The sequence below is a fragment of the Monodelphis domestica genome, chromosome 1 (genome assembly GCF_027887165.1).
Source record: "Monodelphis domestica isolate mMonDom1 chromosome 1, mMonDom1.pri, whole genome shotgun sequence".
Taxonomy (NCBI): Eukaryota; Metazoa; Chordata; class Mammalia; order Didelphimorphia; family Didelphidae; genus Monodelphis; species Monodelphis domestica.
In genome coordinates this window covers 583777806-583800450 of record NC_077227.1, presented here as the reverse complement: position 1 = coordinate 583800450, position 22645 = coordinate 583777806, and the positions used below count along the sequence as shown (strand labels likewise).

Below are 22645 nucleotides of genomic sequence, written 5' to 3'. Positions count from 1 at the left end.
TATACTTAAGGATATGTGGGATGTATATGCTTCGGGTGATTAAATCTAAAAATGGGCAGAGGAGCGTTAATCCCATCTTCACAGAAGGTAGAAACAAGAAGATTTGGCTACAGACTGAATACATGGCACTAAAAGAGAATGCAGAATTGAGATCACCAAAGTTGTAATTGAACTGAATGCCCAAAAGGATACTGAATCCCTCAATGGTAAAAGCAAAATTAAAAAGAATTATTGGCTTATAGAGAATAATAATGAATTCTGGTTTTGGACATGTTGGGTTTGAGTTGCCTTTGGGATATGCACTTTGAAATATTTAATAGGAAATTGAAAGTGAGAGAGTAGAACTCATAGGAGAAACTAGATATGGATATCTAGTTAGGCATCAACAAAGAAATTATAACAAAGCTCATATATCCTGATGAAGTCACCAAGTGAATGTGAAGAGATGAAGGTCCATGACAGATTAATACGGGATATGGAGAACTATATAAAAAGAGAGCAAACTCAGCAAATATGTGCCAACATAAGTTGGGCTGTCCAGAAGGCATGTGAACAATTTGATCTAAAAATCTTCCTGATGACTGCCAATGCCAAATCTGAAGATGCAATGAATTCAAAAGTAATGTTTGAGCAAACATAAGGAGAAAGACTAGCTGCACCTGAAATTTTAGTGGACTACTAGGAAATAAAAGGACAGCAAGGGACTTAGGGAAAGTGTAAGTCCTCAATCCATCCACCTTGTCAAGATTGTTAGTGGCAACAGCATGCAGACTCCAGAAGAGATATAGTCATCCTAGGTACACTCACTCTACAAGAATAGAGGAGGAAACCAACTGATCCCAATATAAAATCACAATTCAAAAACTGAGGCCCAAAATGAGTAAATATCAGAAATCTGTGAACACAATAAGGAGAAGCTGGGTTTAAAAAAAAACTTGAGAACCCTAGAAGGCAAAATGTTCATTCATATAAATTACAAGCAAAGTCTTAGATTAAAAAAAATCACTTGGTAACAAGGACCAAAAGAGAAGAAAGGAAAAAAATCAGTCAAGAGATTTTTAAAAATGAAAGTTCAGTGGGGTAAATTTAAAAAAGAATAAGGAACTTGTAACAGAAGGTAAAAAACCTCACCAAATAATAAACTTCCTGAAAATAGGAGGGACCACACAGAAGTAAATGACATCTCCATCAAGGTAAGCAAAGTTCAATTATAACATCAAGATGAGAAAAGTGAGCAAACAACTCATAGTGACAGGGAAGTTCAAGGCATAAACTCAGAAGAATATAATTACTTGAAAACATTTATAAGAGTAGATTAAACATAGGCCCAACAAGAATTTCTAGAAGAGCTAAAGAAAGAGATATCATAAGAATACAAAATATATCTTAAAAATCAAATAAGAATAATAGAGAAAAATGGGAAAATAAGAGTTATGAAAGAAAGTTATAAAAGAATAATAGCTTAGTGAAAGAGGGACAAAAATAATAGAGATCATATCTCCTTAAAAACCAGAATTGGCCAAGTGGTATAAGATATATATAAAACCCTTAGAGAAAAAAATAGTTCCCTAAAAAATTAGAATAGACCAAGTTGAAGCTAATGATTCCATGAGACAAGAAGGAATAATATAACAAAGTCAAACACTGAAAAATAGAAGAAAATATGAATTATTTTACAAGAGAAACAGTAGGCTTGGAAAACTTATCAAGAGATGATTAGTATTTTTAAATAATAAAAGACACACCATCTGATTTTTTAAATAAAGATAAGCAAATTATCAGTATCAAAAATGAAATGGGCAGATTGACGACCAATAAATTTAATGTATGACAAATTATTATGACCTATTTTCCCACTATTTGCCAATAAAAATAGCATTCTAAATGAATATTTGCAACAATATAAACTGCCAAATAAACAAAACAAAAATACTGTAAAAGTTAAAATTAATTCTCAAATAATAAAAATATTATATTTTATGAGGTTTATTAAGGATTATTAGAAATCAAGAAATCAAGAAGATACAAAAATAAAGACTGCCCATGGCTGGTTAGCCATTTTTTAGTCAACCCCACTCACCACCATCAATGCTGATCCTACATCAGAGAGAGGGAGCCCACACCCTTTATTCTCTGTCTAAAAGAAGTACATAATGACAGGAAGTCAGTGGGTTCTTGGGATTTGTAGTTCTTTTTTAGGGTAACAGATTTTCAATCATACAATACTAAAATAACTATCTTAGAAAAAAGAAAGTAAACAAGCCATAAATGAGCTCCTTAATAAAAAAAAAATCCCCCAGGCTAGACTGATTTAGAAGTGCATTCTACCAAGCAACAAAGAATAATTCATTTCAATACTATATTAACTATTTAAAAAATAGACAAAAAGGAGACCTACACCAAATTCCTTCTTTAACACAAAATAGTTTTGATCCCTAAACCAAAGAGAACAAAAATAGTGAAACAAAACTTTGGATCAAGTTCACTAATTATTGATACAGAAATATTAAATAAAATACTACCAAGGAGATTATAGCAATATATTACAAAGAGCATACATGAGCTCTAGGATTATACCAGGAATGCAGGGTTGGTTCAATACTTGGAAAAGTATCAGTATAATTGACCATATTGATAACAATAATAATGAAAATCTTAAGATTATATCAATAGATCCAGAAAAAAAAACTTTTGATGAAATATAATATTCATTCCTATGTGAAATACTAGAAAGCATAAGAATCAATGGAGCCTTTCTTAAAATGAAAAGTAGTATCTAGCTGTCTAAAACCAAGAGCAAGCATTATCTATAATGAGGATAAACTGGAAGCCTTCCCAATAACATCAGAGGTGAAGCAAGTATATACATCATTATCACTATTATTCAATATTGTACCAAAAATGCTACCTCTATATAAGAAAAAAGAATTAAAAAATTAAGAATAGTCAATGAGGCAACAAAACTATTACTCTTTTTAGAAGATATAATGATAAACTTAAAGCATTCTAGAGAATCAACTAAAAAACTAGTTGAAACAATGAACAACTCAAGCAGAGTTGCAGTATACAAACTAAGCCTATATAAATCATCAGCATTTCTCTATTTTGCCAACAAAGTAACTGTAGGCAATAGAAAATATCTTAAAGTCTACCTGCCAGATAAACTCAAGAACTATATGAACACAATTACAAAATACTTTTCACACAAATAAAGTCATATCTAAACAACTGAAGAAATATCATGTGCTTATGGGTAGGCTGAGACAATATTATTTTTTAAATGACAGTTCTACCTAAATTAATTTACTTGTTCGGTGTCATACCAATCAAAACTACCAAAAAATATTACATGGAACTAAAAAAGTACTAAAAATCATCCAGAAAAACAACAGATCGAAAATATCCAGGGAATCAATTTTAAAAATGTAAAAGTGTCCTAGCAGTACCAAATTTCAAACTATATTAAAAAGCAATTATTATCAAAACAATATGGTATTGGCTAAGAAATAGAATGGTGGGTCAGAGGAATAGATTAGGAATACAATATAAAGCAGGATATAAGCACAGTAACCTAGTGCTGGTTAAATACAAAGAACTCAGCTATTAGGGCAAAAATTCAGTATTTGGCCAAAACTATTGGGAAAACTGGAAAGCAGTGTTACAGAAACAAGGGACAGACCAACATTTTATGCCATATGCCAAAATAAGCTCAAAACTAGAGTACAATACCAATACATAGAGTGTTATAATAACTAAATTAGGGGAATACGGAAGAAATTACTTATCAGATGTGTTATGGGTTCATGACTAAACAAAAGAGAGGTTCACAGGAGATAAAATATTTCATTTTTGTTATATAAAATTAAAGAGCTCTTGCAAAAACAAAACTAATGCATAGCTAAAATGAGAAAAGCAAGAAATTTGGACAAATTCTTCATAGCATTTTTTTCCAGTAATGAACTGAGGCAAATTTATTTCACAAGCCATTACCCAAGTGATCAATTATCAAGAGATTATGAATAGGTATTTTTCAGTGGAAGAAATCAAAACTGACAATAGTCACATAAAAATGCTCTAAGTCACTAATAATTAGAGAAACAGATATTGAAACAACCCTTCACATGCATCAGATTGGCTGAAATGGCAGAAAAGAAAAATGATAAATATTGGATGGATGCCATAAAATAGGTACATTAATGCACTCATGGTGTAGCTGTGAAGAAGTTCAATCATTTTAGAAAGCAATTTGGAATATGCCTCCAAAGCTACAAAATTATAAATACCTTTTTATCCAGCAATGATGCTACTAAATTGATAGCCAAAAGAGATCAAAGTAAAAGGATAAGAACCTATATAAAAATATGTATAACAGTTCTTACTGTGATGGTAAAGAATTGGAAAGAGGGCATACCTATATACTGAGGAATGGCTGAAGAAATTGTGATCTATAAATGTGATGGAATACTATTTTGATATAAGAAAGTATGAAGGTAATGGCTTCAAAAGAACCTGGTGATCCTTATACGAACTGAAGCAAAATGAAGAGAATAGAACAATAGCAATTTACTCAGTAACGGCAATATTATATGGAAAATCAACTTAGTTACTCTGAAAGACTTAGTAACTCATCAACACAATGTCTCACAACAATTCCAAAAGACTTATGACTAAAGATACTATCCACTTCCAGTTAGAGAACTGATGGACTCAGTGAAGATTTTAAAAAGTTTTTTTTTTCTCTTCCTTGTATAGGTGTAGTTTTTCTTGGAATATATCTAATGGTAGAAATTTGTTTTGCATGACTTCAAATTTGCAATGGATTCTGTTATTTCTTGTCTTCTCAGTGGGTGGGTGGAAGGAAAGAGAGAATGTAGAACTGAAAATAACATAAAAATTGAGCAAAAAAAGAGAATAAAGATACTCTATGAAGGAGAGGTAAGGAAGAAAAAAATTCCAGGACAAGAAGTTCATGAGATCGCTAGCCCAAAGACAGTGAGATGAAAAATAAGCTATTGTTTTTTGGAACAGAGAAGCCAGTTTAGCTGAATTCCTGAATTCAGGAAAGGGTGTAATGTTCATTGATGCTGGAATGATGCAAAAACTTATAAAGGTTAACCAGAGGAATTTATATTTTAGCCTAGAAGCCACTGGACTTGATTGAATAAGGTAACCTTGTGACTAGATCTGTACTTGAGGAAAATGACTTTGACAGCAGTATGTAGGATGATACCAAGGAAGAGACTTTTGCATTAAACAATGAGAAAAGGGATGAACACCTAAACTAAGATGGGCATGTGAAAGGGGTTAGATATGAGAGACAATGTAGAAATGGCAAGATAAAGCAACCAATTTAATATGTGGGGTGGAAGAGATTACAGATTCCAGGATACCACTGAGATTGCAAACCCAGGACATCATAAAGATGATGTTGACTATAATAGCAATAGTGTAGCTTGTAAAAGATAGGTAAAATAAGTTCTACTTTGAGTGTAAGTCAACAATGCATTAAAAGACTAAACAGAAGAATTTATATTTTTTTTCCTAGAAGTAATAAGTAACTGTTAAAGAGTTTATTAAGGTAGGAGAGTGACATTTGTATACCTATGTTTTAGGAAGATCAGCTTAGCAGTTGTATGGAGAATGTATAGGAGTGGGGAAAAACTTGAGGCAAGGAGTGCAAGTTCTTGTAATAATCCAGGAGAGACATAATGAGAGCCTGAACTAGGATTGTGGCTATCTAAGGAGAGAGAAGGAGATATATATGAAAGATATAGAAAAAGAAATTACAAGATTTCATGACTAACTAGAGCTAGAGTAAACTAATGTGACAAAAAAAATACTTAAGTGTTCTCAGTACTAAATTTGAAGTTTCTCATGGGTAAGTTTTGTAAGAAAAAATGAGTTCTATTTTAGATAACTGATTATGTCAACAAATAGTTTTAATTTTCAGTGAGAAATTATAAACTTCTCATCTTATCACCCTTACTTGACAAGCTCCTATACTTATGGCACCAGTTACTTCCTCAAAGATTTCAGCTTCTCCCTTCTTGTAGCCTAAAACTGGTTTGTTAGGTCCAAGACTTTAGTTATTTTTCATTCCCTCTCTGTGTGATATTTTTCTACCTTACATTAAGATTCTCCTTTAACTTATTAGATTCCTTCTTTTTCCCTCTAGGCTTTTTTAGATTTTTCTAAAGTCTTTCTTTAGATTCTTAAAGGAATTCTTCATTGTTCCTTAAAACTTGAAATGTAAAGAGGCATTTCTGAAGCCCTTTTACTTTTTCTTCTAAGAAGGAGACTAACATGCATGTTGAGCCAAAACAAATTCACTTGACCACAGTTGTTATACAAACACTGAATGTTTAAATGCAAGTCAATGTAAAATCACTCTGTTCTTCATTACTGGTACTTTACCTATTATTATTTCCTCGCTATCTACCTTGTCTCCTTCATTAGAATTTAAGCTCTTGGAAGGCAAAGCCTTCCTTTTTATTTGCATTTATATTTCCAGTACATATCACAAATGAAACACTAACCTCAAATTTTGAATGTTTTAACCCAAATGTAGAACTTTATATTTATTGCTATTAAATTTCATCTTATTCATTTAGGTCCATTATTCTGTTTTATGATGATCTTTTTAGATACTAACTTAGTCTTCTAACAAGCTAACTATTCTGCCCCACACTCCAAGGTACATTTGAATCATTAACAAACTTGATAAATGAACTTTCTATGGTTTCATTGATTACATAGGTTTCTTTTAAATGTTGAACAGCTTAGATTAAATATCCCTGAGACCTCTCTCCAAGTTAGTATCCATTAATTCAATCATTTGACCAATTTTGAAATAAAATAACTAATATGCAATATAGTATATAGTATCCGGCCTATATCTCTCCATATTATCTACTAATTATTTTGAGAGATTTTGGTCAAATGTGTCTGAAATCTAAGTAAAGTGGATCTACAGTATTCCTTCCATCTTTGAGTGCATTATTTGCACTGTGCCAAAAAAAGGGAAAGATGATTTGTCTGGTATGTTCTGTGCTCAAAGAAGCCTTTTCTAGATTTCAGAGATGACTACTTCCTTGAGTAATCCCAAATAATTTCCTTAGTTATCTCAAAATTGTTAAAAAATAAGAGACAGCCTTACTGATCTCTAGTATTATACAGTAAAATTCATCCTTTAAAAAACCCAGAATATTTATTATTATCCAATACTGAAGCACCTATTCCACTTTCTAATAGCCTTTAACAATCACCAATAGTACTACATGGTCTCAAAAGCCACATTTGCCAGTTCTTTTATTGCTGTAAGGACTTATGGTATTGAGATTTTGAAAATTGAACTAATTAACAGCAGCCAGATCTTGTTTCTATGTTTTCTGTTACAAAGAACATTTCCTTTGGAAGTAGAAATATTCATCACTGGTCAATCACCACAGGGCTCTGGAGGATAGAGGTTCAGATAAAAATTTAGATTTAGGTCATAGATCTAGTTCATACATTTAGAGCTAGAAAGGACCTCTGAAGTCATCTAGTCCAACTTCTTAATCTCTCTTATTGAACAGATAAGGAAGTTAAGTGTTTTGCTTCTGTTCATACTCAGTAGAAGAGTCAAGCTAGAAATCTGAACCGAGGTCCTTTGATTCTTCTTACTTTGCATCTAGCACTTTTTCCATGGCACTGCAAATAAATGCTTCTTTTCCTATTTAGAGCTGGTAAATATCTACTTTCAGTTTCTTTTATTTCTGTAATTAAGAGTTACCCTCTCCCATCCCTCATTCTCTAACCCCCATCCACCTCAGTGTTACTTTTCCCAAGTTCCTACCCTGCTTGGTCCTTTCACAGTTTCTGCATTTTTTGACTCTGTTCGATCTTGATTCTCCTTCTACTTATGTGACTGCTCCTGCTCAAGTCTCTTTTGCTGGTTCTTCAGTCATGTCATGGCAACTAACAGTGGATATTCTCTAAGACATGCCCTGGGCCCTCTTCTCTTCTCTCTATACTCTTGTCACTCAGTGATTTAATCAACTCCAAGTGGTTCAATTATCATCTGTATTAAGAGAATTCCTAGATTTATAAGTCCAAACCTAGTTTCTCTTCTCAGCTCCACTATTAAATCAACAACTGCTCCTTGGAAATCTCAATCATCTGGCTCTCTAATAGGCATCCCACATTCAGCATTCCCAAAAATTTCCCCAAAACACACTGTTCTTCTAAAGTTCCACATTACTGCTGAGGGCACCATCATCCTTCTAAGCCTTCAGTTTCACAACTGCTGTGCCTTCATAAGATATACCCTATATAACTGTAACAACCTTCTAATTGGTCTTATGGGCACAAAGCTCTCATTCCCCAATCCATCCTCCAGAAAGTTGCCTTGTACTTGACAGATACTGACCTAAATGCAGTTCCTCACATGTGTTACTCACATCTCATCTCTGTTCTTAAGATGTTGCTATCTCTTCCCTATGCCTCAAGTGCTCTTCCTCCCAACGTCCATCACTTAAAATTCTTGACTTCATTTAAGACTCAGCTCAAGGATTACCTCCCCCAGGGCCTTTCCTGCTTCCTTCAGGGACTCATCTCATTCCCTGTAAAGTTAGCATCCATCTTCTTTACATTTGTTCTGGTTTTATATGTTGGCACTCTCATTATAATGCAAGCTCCTTAATGGCAAGGACTAGTTTGGCTTTTGCTTCTTTGAATCTGCAACACTTAGCATAATGTCTAGCACATAGCAAGCACCTGAGAATTTATTAATTGATTTTGAAAATAAATAGTTCTATAAGGCTTGCTTATCTGATTCCATTCAGAGATATGTACATTTTTATTTCTTTATATAATTCCTCTTCATTTAGCATTTTAAATATAATTTTCAACAATGTTCTTTAGGGTTATTATATTCAATAATTTATTAAAGTTTTTTCAAAAATAATTAGAAATGGCATGCCTCATTCGGACCACTTGCTATTAACTTAATGGCAGCTTATTCCTAATTAGAGGTAAAGTATGCAAAAGAAAATAATTAGACTCTTGAATATAAGAATGACAAATCCAGGAATAGAAAAAATGATATAAATATCATGATTTTACTTGAATTCTAGGTTTCTTGTAACTACTTATAAATTTGGGTAAACAGTCACAATATGCTTTTGAATGTTAAATATATTGGAAACTAAGGTTTCAAGTTCTGAATTATTCTAAAAATTATATTTTATAATGTCTCAAGTTTCTTTAATACTTCAATAGATAATCTGACCTAACTTCACTTACTCCATAATTATTAAGTTTTACAGTTGCAAAACAAAAGATATAAGCAGTTCATCATAAAATATGCATTCTACAAATTACAATAATTTATAATAATTCCATTGCTTAATTACATATTTGGGCTCCAAAATTCCACTTGATGGTGAGATCTTTATTGGTGTTGTCGTTGATAGAAATATTTGTTGAGAATCTAAAAGAGGTAAAAAAAAAACTTACTTTTTAGATAATACAGAGTCATCGTGGATTAGTGGAAAGACAAATGTCCTTAAGTCCAGGAAGATTTGGTTCAACTTCTACCTTTGACCAAGTAAGCCAATTAGAATCACTTGAGGTTGGATGCCCCTATTTTAGGCAACTTTCTAAGACCAGAAGTTGCAGAGATGGTACTGACCAGAACTGGAAGATAAGAGTTAACTCATTCAGGAAATTCCTATACCTATGGAATCACAGATTCAGTTTCTATCCCTACTTTTATGACAATTTGTTTAACACTAATACTTCATTTTCTTTAAAAATTTTTTTTCTAAAAAATTTCCAGTATTATTTAGTTCAATTTAATTAGGTTTATTCTGTTGCAGGGTAGAGGACAGAGTAGTTTTGGCCTATTCCTTTGGTTTCATTGGGTAACTTCACAAAAGATAACTCCTTCAGTAAAGCTGAGGTGCAATTGAAATTTAGAGACTTGCCAAACACCATCTCATATGTGTGAAAGGTAGAACTTGAACCCAGATCCTGTTGGGTAGATAGTCTAGCTCTCTATTGAGCCATCTTACTTCTCTGTTCAGCTCAATTTCCAAACACTCCATCAAAAAGACCCGTACTACTTTCTGATTTTCACTCTTTCATTACGCCTTGTGCACCAGGCACGTCATATCAACACTGGTCCTTTGTTTCTTCATTTCTAAAATAGTAAGTTTGGTCTCAATAATATCTCAATTCTTTACAACTCTAAAATCTGATTATCCTAGGCCAATGATGGTGAACCCATTGGCACAGGTGCCAAAGATGGCACACAGCACTCTCTGTGGGCATGTGTACCCTCCTCCTCTCTTCCTAGAGTCCATTACTAGAAAGGCAGAAGGACTGGACCAAGCTGCTCCCCTACTCCTCTTCACTGTGCCTGGGACATTTTTTCAGATTCTCCCTCTGCCCAGCAACCCAATGGGAGAGCATAGAGGGTTAGGTGAGAGGTTCACAGGTGGCAGAGAGGAGGAGAGAGGAGCACTCTGGACACTCCCCTCCCCCTCTCTACACTCACTGAGGACATTCATCACTTCACCCTCCCCTCCATCCAACAGCCCAGTGGGAGTGATTTCTCCTTCCCCTGTGTGGGTAAGGGAGGGTAGAGCACACCTGAAACTCAGGGGGAGAGAGAGGGGACATGGCACTTGGTCTGGGGAGGCAGGGCCCAACAGTTTATCTCTGAAAGATTTGTCATCATTGTCCTAGGCTTTTCCACTTTTTAAGACTTAAAAAAAATCTCTATGTAACATATAAAGCTCCTTTCCCCCCTTCTGTAATATATTTCAAGTAATTTATTTCCAAATTTATTTATTGTATTTAAAGATTTCTGTTGTATTAAGGATTTCCTCATTAGGTATAAAGTATGCACCAATTTTTATGTCGGAAAAAATGGCATATATATTTTTTAAGTTTAAAGTTTTATGTTTCCTTTCATTCTTTAGTCAGTTTCCAAAAATATCACAAGCCTTCATTAGAATAGTCTTAGTTTATAAAATTCATTAAACTCTTCCCAAAAGGCAACAAATATCTGTCTCTGTCCCTTTTATGTTGCCTTAACACTATTTTCTGGGCTTTCTACACTGTAAAGTTCTAAAGAAATATAGGCTGCTCTTTTTCTTGGGGGCTGCGAGGGCTGGGGAGCGGCCTTTTTTAATAAACTTTTGCTACAAATGGAAGTTAGACCAGGAAGTTGCAATTCTATTCATTTCTGTGCTCCAAAGTCTCCTCTATAGGGTTATGGATACTATGTAACCAAAAATGCTCCTAAGGACACCTAGGAGAAAAGAAAAAGCAATAGAAATGAGGAAGGAGAAAGACCAATAGGGGAAAAAGAGGAATGATAATGAATTCTTCCCTCCTGTCAACTCAGCCTAGTAGCAAGCAACTAAATGCCCTTTCCATATGTGTCATCCAGGCAATAAGTGACCCCAGTCCCCTATTTGATGTTATTGGAGCTCCAAAGTGATTATTGGCAGTTAACTCCCAATAATAGCTTTAATTTCATCTTCAGTGGTGATTTATTTGCTGTTTTCTTCTTTAATGTTTTTAATTTGGCTTTTCTCACTTTTTTATCATATTAACCAATAGCCAATATAGATATATCATTAAAATTATATTCCCATTTCTATTAAATTTTCTCCAGATATGTATCATATTTAACTTACCTAAGATTCTATTCTTACTTTTTTTAAATATTCACTGTTATTTTAGGATTAACTTTCTCAGAAGTCATGATAACTACTACTACTACTTTCTTTGCATCAGCTAAGACACAGAATATTCTGCTCCAGACTATTACTTTATATGTCTCCCATTTTTAAGTGTATTTCTTATAAACATATTATTTTGATACATTCTGCAGTTTTCTTTTTATGGGTGAATTTATCTCATTCACATTCAAAGTCATAATTACTCATTCTGATTTCCCTTCATTATTTCTCCTGTTTGTCCTTTTCCTCTTTTTGCTGTATCCTTCCCTCAAATGCCCATTTTTTCTGTCCACTATCTCTCTAATTTGCCCCCCTTTTCATTCTATTATATTCAACTTAACCTCATATCTTTTACCTACATCTGCTCTTTCAACCTGCTCAGGTAATGATATCATTCTTAAAGGTTTTAGATGACATTTTCCTATTTAAGAAGCAAACACTTTTACCTTTTCAGTCTCTCATAACTGATCTTTCATATTTACCTTCTTATGTTTCTGATGGATGAAACTTTATACTGTCATCTGGGCTTTTCTCCAAGAATAGTTGAAACTCCTTTACTTTGTTAAATATGTGGGGGGGGAGGGGTTCCCCTTCTAGAATTATGCTTAGATTTGCTGGGTATGTTATTCTTGGTTGTCAATTTGGTTCCTTTTCACATTAAAAGACTTACTTGTTCTGATTTCCCTTTATTCTGTTTTTCCTGTTTGTCCTTCTCTTCCTCTCTTTTTCTGTATCCCTTCTCAAATGTTCAATTTCTACTGTCTACTCTCTCTAGAATTCTCTTCCCTTCTTAGAAATCTTCCCTTGTCCTTTCCCTTTGCTCTTTAAAATATTGTGTTCCATGCCCTTCATTATTATTTCATATTAAATCTGCTATGTCTTCTGTTATTTTGACTGTAGCTCCATAGTATTTAAATTGTCTTTTTTTCTTATTGTTTGCAGTATTTTCTTCTTAACCTGGGAGCTATGGAAATCAACAATGATGTTTTTGTGCATTTTCCTCTTGGGGTCTCTTTGTGATAGTGATGAGTGAATGCTTTCAATTTCTATTTTAATCAATAGTTCTAGAATTTCTGAGCAATTTTCCTTGATAAATTTTTTGGAGTATGATCACAAATTTCCAGGAGTCCAACAGTTCTTATATTATCTTTCCTTGATCTGTTTTCTAGGTCAGTTATTTTTGTAATAAGATCTTTTATATTCTCTGCTATATTTTATTCTTTTGATTTTTCTTTGTTATATCTTGTTACCTTAGGCAGAAATTATCTTTTCCTTTTCCAATTCTAGTTCTTAATGGATTATTCCTTGTGTGAATTTTTGGATCTCTCCTATTTGTGCTGTCTTTCTTTCATAATTTTCTTGATTTCCTTGCATTGTTCTTTTTTTCCCAAAAAAATTTTAACACCTCTCATTTTGGTTTTGTGGTCTCTTTTATTCTTCCAAAAGCTCTTTTTGAGCTTGTGACCATTTATCACTTTGTGTTGCTTTTTACTATTTTAGAAATCAGTGTTTTTATTTTACTGTCCTCTGAGTTTGAACCCAGATCTTCTTTGTCCTTATAATAGCAATCAATAGCTAGATTCTTTCTCCTTTGCTTACTAATTTTTTTTAATTTTAATGACCAAGCAAATAGATTTATTCTAAATCCCCAAAGTTAAAGAGATAATAAAGAAAAATACTTGTACAAAAATATTTATAGTTGCACTTTTTAATAGTGGCCAAAAAATTGGAAAATGAGATGTTCATTGATTGGGGAATGACCTAGGAGAAAGAACACCATCCATATCCAGAGAAAGAAGTGAGGGAATAGAAACACAGAAGAAAAACATATAATTGATCACATGGTTCCTATGGGTACATGATTAGGGATTTTTGCTTTTAATGATCACTCTATTGCAAATATTAATAATATGGAAATAGGATTTGAACAATGATACATGTATAACCCAAAGGAATTGTTTGTCAGCCCCCAGAGGGGGAAGGGAAGTGGAGAGGGAAAGAACATGAATTATGTAACCATGGAAAAATATTCTTAATTAAAAAAATAAAGCCCCAGGGTTCCTAGAGTCTGGGAGATAGTGCTTCAAGTTTCACAGTTTGTTGTGTTTGTTATTTCCTAAGTGCAGAGTCTTGCTCAGGGTTCTCACTGCTGGGGGCTACACCTAGGCCCTATTTAATTCTTTCAATTCCTATGATCCAAGCTCCTAATTATAAATTCTGGTCCCCTCACTCACTACTGGGAACTATAACTAGGCCCTATTTAGTTCTTTCAATTCCTATGATCCAGGCTCCTAATTATAAATCTTGGTCCCTTCACTCAAGCCCAAGTCTCTAATTGACCTCAGGTGCTCCAAACCAGAGTTCCTTGGCATTTTTGCCACTTCCAGAATTTAAAAAAAATTAATTAAAATTAATAAAATTTAATAAATTTAAATTTAAAGATTAATTTAAATTATTTTTAAATGATCTTTTCTCTAGATTCTTCATTTTATGTTCCTGCAAATGAATTTTTTTTTCCTAGTTCTTATAAAATAATCCTTTGGTAGTTTGATAGGTACAGAAGTGAATAAGAAAATTAACTTAAACAACATTGTCATTTTATTATATTGGCTCTGCCAATCTATAAGCAATTAATATTTAATTGCTAAGGTCTATCTTTATTTCCATAATTTTTTGTAATTGTATTCATATGGTTCCCATTTTTTAATAGATAGACTCCCAATGATTTTATGCCTTGTACAGTAATTTTAAATAGAATTTCTCTGTCTCTTTTTGCCAAGTTGTTTTAAGACACAGAAATGGTTTATGTGGATTTAATTTACATTGCTCAGATTTACTTATTGCTTTAAAATACCATTTAGTGGTCTTTCTAAATGTTCTTTAGGTAAATAATCATATCATTTGCAATTCCTCTTTGCCTATATTTAGTTCTTCAATTTCTTTTTCTTATCATTGTTATAGTGCACTTTTCTACTACTGCATTAAAAAGTTGTGGTAATAATGGACATTTTTGGGTTAACTCTGATCTTCCTGAAAAGACATCTAGTTTATCTTCATTACATCTAAAGGTAACTTGGTACAAAATATTACTTAAAACCAGAAAAGGTCCATTTATTCCTCCATTTTCTAGTTTTAAACAGCATTGGGTATTTTATTTTGACAAAAAATTCTACTGTGATAAAACATGATTTTTATTGTTCTTATGATTAATGTGCTTTATAATTTTGATGATTTCCTAACTCCAAAGCAACTATCAATCCTGATATAACTCCAACCTGTTCATAGTGTAAAACCTTTGGGATGTCTCTATAGTCTCTAGGGTAATAGTTTACTTAAAACTTTTGCATAAATATTGATTAGATATATTGGTCCACAATTTATTTTCTGTCTTGATTCCCCTTTGTTTGAGTTTAGAGACCATAATTTTGTCATTAATTTTTTTAAGAACTATCTTTTCCAACTTTTTTTTACAAATATTGGAATTTTTCTTGACTACTTGATAGAATTATTTTGAAATCCATCTGGTCATGAGCATTTAAAGAAAGAGAACTGATTTGTGAATTATTCAATTTTCCCCCTTAGATTTTCTCTTTTGCTACTAAAATGTTGGTGTTTTATATTTTTGTGATTATTCATTTCATTTAAACATTTCAAAGTCTCATTAGTATATAATTTGGCAGAATATTTTATAATTGTCATCTTCCTCTTTTTTCTTTATCTTTGCATCATAAGGGAATTCAAAAAGAACCTTATTTTCCTGTCTTTTCAAATAGTTTTAGTAGTGTGAAATTGTTCTTTGAATGTTTCATAGAATTCACTTATAAGACAATCTGATCCCAGGTGTTTTTGTTCCTGTATCAGTTCATATATGGCTTGTTTATTTTTATTATTTCTACTTACTATTCTGGGTATTTTGTATTTTTATAAAATATGTTCAATTAATTCAACTTGCTAGTTGTATTGGCATACAGTTGGGCCAAACACTTTCTAATATCCTGTATTTATTCAGGTGTTCTTAGTACTTTTTTCATTTTTAATTCTGATAACTTTCACTATAAAGATTGGTGAATTATTTAAACAAACTCCTAGTTTTATTAATTCAATGGATTTTTCTTTTCAATGACTTAATCTCTTCATTGATTTACATAATTTCTGTTTTGTGAGGTTTTGTAATTTAGTTTTTTAGTTGAATAACTAGATCACTGTTGATGAAAGCATTTAGAGATTTTCCCTTAAGGGCTGTTTTTTTGCTGATAAATTTGCTGTTAAATGTTGTTTGATAGATGTAATTAATGAAATTTTCTATTTCTATTATTTATTCTTTGGCTGACTCAAATAATTTTTTCAATACTCCATTATTTATAGAAGTTCTATTGCACCATTATAAGTATGGTTGATAATTATATCTGCTTGTCTTCATATGTTTGCTTTTGTACCCTATTATATGGTCAATTTTTGTAAAAGTCCTGGGTACAAATGAGAAATAGGTACAATCCTTTATATTCCCATATAATAATTGCCTACATATAGCTATGAGAGATATATGAACTATTTCTCTAATTTTTTATGGTATGATCTTTAGTATTAGTTACTTATATATTTAGAATGTATTATGGAATACAATATAAAGTGTTGGTTTAAAACCTAATTTCTGCTAACTGCATTCTAGTTTTCTCAGAAGTACTTTTAAATCAAATATGGAGTTTTTCCCTAAATAATGTTTTCCACTTTATCAAACACTGAGTTGAATTCTATTGTTTCTGAATCTCCCTTGTCTAATCTATTCCACTGATGTAGCTTTCAATGCTTTTAACCAATACTATATACTTTTGATGACAACTATTTTCTAAACTAGTCTAAGGTCTGAAAGTGCTATTGCTCCTTCGTCCATACTTCTTTTCATCATTTCCTTTGATGTTCTAGGTCTTTTTTTGTTTTATTAAAATGAATTTTGTTGTTTTATTACCTTTTGAGGATTTATTTTGTAGCCTACAACTTTATCAAACTTCATCAAGCAGGAATAGTTTTATCTCTTTATTCCTTTAATTCCTTTCTCTTGCCTTATTGCTGTTGCTAAGGTCAGATCTGACAGCTGACAGCAGAAGCTGAAGGTGTAGGTGAAGGTGTGGAGGCTGAAGGGAGCTGTGCTTCCTGCCCTGTTATCAAGGTATTCTCTGAACTTTCTTATCTTTATAGGCACATTCAGTTCATTAATCCTCTCTATTTCTAATTTGTTAACATATATATAAGGATATGATTTTTCCTCTGCAACTGCTTTAGTTTCCTCCCACAAATTTTTGTGTTTCTTCATCATTATCATCTTCCTTTATAGTAGTAATAATTATTTTTATGATTTGAATGAATTTGCATGGTGGCAATTGTATCTAGAGAAGCAAGGAATACTTTCTTTTAAAAAAATTTACCTTCCATCTTAGAATCAATACTGTGTATAGGTTCCAAGGCAGAAGAGGGGTAAGGTCTAGGTAACTGGGATTAAGTGACTTGCCTAGTCAGGGTCATATAGCTAGAAATGTCGAAGGCCATATTTGAACCTAGGATCTCCTATTTCTAGGCCTGGTTCTCAATCCACTGAGTTATCAAGCTGCCCCCATAAATTACTTCTAATGTGAGACCATAAATTCTAGTATTTTTTCCCTATTAACTTCTTCTTTCATCCTTTTAATGTTTTCTCTCTTGAACATCCTGTTCCTTCTCCATGCTCTCTGGAATCCATGGGATCCTATGTTTTAACAGGTATTGAATACCTTTCATCTTGCAATATCTTTTTAGAGAAATTTGTAGTCATTTGGATGATATAAATATCTTTCTTTTCTAAATTATTTTTCCTGTTGATATAATTCAGTGACACATTATGACTATCAGGATCAAATATAAATTCCTCTTTTTAATAAAGCTCTTCACAAACTAGACCTTTTCTATCTTTACAATCTCCTTATATATTACTGACTTCCATGTAGTCTGTATTCTAGCATTACTTGTCTACTTAATGTTCTTTACATATGGCATTCCATTGCTGAGCTCTATACTTTTTCATTGCTTCTCTTGATAGATATGCTCCCACCTCATTTTCTCATAGAATTCCAGGTTTCACTCAAGGCTCAACCACCACCATCCATTCATAGAAGGATTCTCTCAATACCTTTAGCAGCTTGTGTATTCCCAACTAATACTTATATGCATGTGTTTTTCTCATTAGAAAATAAACTCCTTGGAAAAAATATTCTGAATTAATTAATTAAAGAAAGAAATAAAGTTGGGACAATTTAAAAAAGAGAAGAAAAAAATAAACTCCCTGACTGAACATAACTTAAAAGGTAGGCAGAGGGAGATGATTTTCACAGAACAAGAGGGAACTAGAAGCAAAACTAGACATGGAGGAATGTTGGCTGATGATCTACCCCACTGACTGTGACAGGTTACATGATTGAACATAGGCTAACCTAGGATGTGGGATACATCAACAAAACAGCACCTCACATCCACCCCTTTAAGTCCTAGGCCTTGGTACCAGACTGCAGTGAAGCCCAGAAGTCCATAGCCCTGGGCCCTTTTAAGCCTGTGCTACTGTGATAAAGACATAGCCCCAGAACAGAATAGCTCACAGCACTAAGCCCTGGAGGTCAGTAGCAGAGGAGTCAGAATCAGCAGCTTTCACTACAGCCTGAGCAAACAGCCAAAAAAAACCACTTAACCCTCAAAATTTCCTATGGGGACAAAGAATAAAGTCCAGAACCAATGGGATGATGAGCTCTAAGCAACCACATGGAAATTTTTTTTTTTAATGGGAATTGGTCTCAAGCTCTGGAAGAACTCAAAATTCAAATTTTTTTGATTCAAAAATAATTCAAAACATCAAATGAGATAGATCAAAGAAAAATGGTTGGGAAGAAATTAATGTAAAAAGAAAATAGCAACTTAAAAAGTAAAGTTGGTCAACTTTTTAAAAAAGGCACAAAAATCCAATGAAGAAAAGAGTACCATGAAAAATAGAATGGACCAAATAGAAAAGGAAGATCAAAAAGATCAGTCTTTTAAAAGTAGAATTGAACAAATAGATGCTAATGGCTTCATAAGACATCAAGAAATAATAAAACAAAATCAAAAGGCTGAAAAAATATGAAATATTTTATTGAAAAACCAACTGACCTAAAAATAGATCCAGAAGAGCCAATTTAAGAATTATTAGACTACCAGAAATTCATGACCAAAATAAAAACCCTAGATATCATATTACAAGAAATTATCCAAGAAAACTGCCCTGATTTTCTTGAACAAGAAGGTAAAATAGAAATTGAAAGAATCCACAGATCACCTTTTGCAATAAGTCCCCAAATAACAACTCCCAGAAAGGTTATAATCAAGCTCAAGAGATTCCAGGCCAAGGAGAAAAATACTGCAACCAGAAAGAAACAATTCAAATATTATGGAGACCCAGTCAGGATCACACAGGATCTGGCAGCTTCTACACCAAAGGATCAGAAGACTTGGAATATGATTTTTCTGGAAGGCAAGAGAACTGGATTTACAACCAAAAATCACCTACCCATCAAAACTGACTTTATAATCTTTCAGGGGAAAAATCTTCAAGGGAAAGTATGGTCATTTAATAAAGTAGAATATTTCCAAGCATTTTTGAAGACCAGACTTAAACAGAAAATTCAATTTTCAAATACAAAATTCAAGAGAAGCATAAAAAGGACTGAAAAAAAAATTAAGGGCTTCAATAAGATTAAATTGTTGATATTCCTATATTGAAAGATTATACCTATAAATATTAAAAATTGTTATCATTATCATAGTAGTATACATAGACAGAGGGTATGGTAGTAAGTTGTTTAGGATTATATGTAAAAAAACTAGGGATAAAAAAGATGATTGTACTAAGAGAAATGGGAAGAAAGAAATAAAACAGGCCAAATTATATCCCATAAAGAGGTGCTGGGAGAATACTATCATAGTAATGGGGAGGATGAGGGTGGTGACAGGTAATACTTAAATGTTACTCTTTTTGGAACTGACTCAGAGAGGAAGAACAGCCAGATTCTTTGTGGTACGGAATCTTTGGGGTAAAGAATCAGAAGGGGAATAAGAAAGGGAGTGGTGGAGAGGGGAGTAATATAAGGGAGAGAGAAGTTGGGGAGTGATTAAAAATCCTATAGAGAAATGAAGGGGAATAAGAGGGGTGGTGGTGGGAAGAGGAATAATATAAGGGAGGGGGAAGTGGGGAAGTGTCTAAAAGCACCAGTTACAAGGGAAGTGATGAAAGTGGATACTGAATTTGCTGTTCCATGATTGGTACATCATAGGAATCATAAACATACTATTAACCCTTCATGAAATTTTGATTTCTTAGCTCTGGTTCTCTCAAAAGAAAAATGACCAAGCCTAATTCTAGTAAGAGCTAATCCTAGAAGCAATTTTACTATCATGGCATAATGTTTTCCAGTGGCCTCCAATTAGGCTCTCAAAATGGGTGGATCAAAGAGCAAATCATAGAAACAATCACTGATTTCACTGATGAGAATGACAAAGAGGAGACAAAAAATCATAATTTATAGGATATAGCCAAAGCAATCCTCAGGGGAAAATGTACATCCCTGAATGCTTTCATCAATAAAATAGATAAAAAGCAGATTAGTGAATTTGGTATATAACTAAAAAAACTAGAAAAAGAACAAATTAAAAATCTCTAGTTAAAGACTAAATTGGACATCCTAAAAATCAAAGAAGAAATTAATAAAATTTAAAGTTAAAGAAGTATTGAACTAATAAATAAAACTAGGAGCTTGTTCTATGAAAAAAAAATGAAAGAGATAAGAGTATTGGTTAATTTAGAAAAAAAAAGAAAGAGAATCAAATTATTACCAGTAACATAAGACTATCTCATCTTCCTAGAGGAGAAAGATGATTCATTATTAGTGTAAGTATTATTTCCACAAAAAAATTCCTGAGCATCCCAATTGCTTGTACCCTAATTCTTTAAATACCTTATATTTAACTATCTTGTATTTATTTTCTATTTATCTTATAATACTTGTAAGTACAGGTTATTCCCTCCCTCCAGGAATGTAAATTCCTTGAGAGCAGGAACTGATTGTTTAACTGGGTATCCTCAGTTACTGATATATCCTGGCCACAAGGTAGATACTTAATATGTTTGTTCCCTGACACATTATGATTTCCCCAGTTCCTTCATCATTAAACCCCTTTGAAGTGTTTGAAGGCCTACCTCCTGAAAATAATAATAACAAAAGCTAGCATTGAAATTGCAAGGAAATCAATGTTCTTTACATTTTTAGCTCATTAAATTCTCAAAATAACCCTAAAATGTAGGTGCCTAGTATACAGATGGGAGTAAATTGTGGCTGATCCAGATGAAGTTATTTGACCAGGGCCAGAGTAGGTGTCTGAGAGAGAATTCAAATTCAGGTCTTCCAGATTTGAGTCCTGAATTCTGGAGCTGGACACCTTAGCTTTTCTTTGTTTGGCTCCAGAACTCAGACCGAAAGGTAATCTGGAGAAGTTGTTGGGAGTGGCAGGGAAATTTAGGCTCCAAGTTGGGGGGGGGGGTGTAGCCACACGATTTCCCTCTAAGTGGTAGAGACTGCCTTGGGAGATACTTTTCCATTATTAGGAGATCACCAAATAAAGAATGAGGGCTGATTGGCCTGGGGAAGAGAGAGAGGTTATGAAATAAACAAAATATAACCATTTGTTTCATTGATCCAATACTTTTCTTTCCAGCCCCCCCCCCATACACACACACACAGAAAGAGAGAGACAGAGAGAGAGAGAGAGAGAGAGAGAGAGAGAGAGAGAGAGAGAGAGAGAGACTCACACATATACTACCTCTCCCACACAAAAAAAAATAAATAAATAAAAATGTTACCCCACCCTTAGACGAGAGCTGGGCCTGGGCAAGGTCACTAAACATAACTCTGAGCAGCCCAGAAAGCAGCAACGGGAGAAGAAACATGGCGCTACTGCCATCAAGCCTGGGAAAGTCACTGTTGTGTGGGGGTAGGGGTGGGGGTGGGGTAGGGGTGGGGTGGGGTGGGGTGGAGGAGGGGTGAAGAAAGGAGGCCTCCTTGGTCTCGCGATGGTGGGGGATGGGGAACCCTCCACACGTAGTGCTGGGTAGCCTTGAAACATTCATGGCAGGTGGGGAAGAAGACAGGAATCGTACAGGGGCATAGTGCAGCGGAAACAGTCCCTCCAAGACTACAGGGAGATCTTTGATTGGGCAATGTGGAGGGGCTGGTGTGCTAGAGTTAGTTCAGGCTGTTGAGTATAGCGTTAAATTTTTAGTGTGAGCATTTAAGTTTAGAAATCAAGCAAAGGCTACAAATAAGACTTAGATTTTATTATTGATTGTCTGGACGTAAAGTATTGAAGAAAGTATTAAAGAGGTATATTAAGTTTAAAAATATGCCCTACTTTTTTTTCAAGGTGAACCTGTTGTTAAATGTTTCCCAATATACATTTGCAAGAGTATATCAGCTTCAGAGATCATGTCATATTTCCTATCAAGTAAGCTGTTGAATCAGAGACCATGGAAATCCAGCTCTTTGTAATTTAAGAAGTATTTCACTGAAGCCCAAAAAAGTGAAGGGTGTGATTTACTGAAAGCACCAGTGTGGCAATGTCACCCTTCCAACTCAAACTCCAGTTGTTTGTTGTTTCATTCGTATCCAACTCTTTGTGACCTCATTTGGGATTTTCTTCCTAAAGATTCCAGAGTAGTTTTCCATTTACTTCTCCAACTCATATTAGAGAGAGGAAACTGAGGCCAAAATAGTTAAGTGATTTGACCAGGACCAAAAAGTAAATAATTATCTGAGCTCAGATCTCAACTGAAAAAAAAAATGTGTCTTCTTGACTCCAGGCCTGGC

The 22645-nt window shown here is 33.5% G+C and overlaps 1 protein-coding gene across 2 annotated transcripts in view; it reads right to left on the bottom strand.

Moving 5' to 3' along the window:
• The window catches only part of LOC100032993 (disintegrin and metalloproteinase domain-containing protein 2), a 139716-nt gene extending 117924 nt beyond the window's left edge, over nucleotides 1-21792 (bottom strand). Inside the window, exons 1-2 of one of the 2 annotated variants that reach the window (XM_007476385.2) lie at nucleotides 21648-21792; nucleotides 9393-9469 (exon numbers count right to left, since the gene is read on the bottom strand). In XM_007476385.2, the coding sequence (XP_007476447.1) occupies nucleotides 9393-9469; nucleotides 21648-21729 (159 nt within the window). In that variant the 5' untranslated portion in view covers nucleotides 21730-21792. The remainder of the gene's footprint in view (nucleotides 1-9392; nucleotides 9470-21647) is intronic. The other variant, XM_016431196.2, reaches the window with a different exon arrangement.
• Nucleotides 21793-22645: the final 853 nt, after the last annotated feature.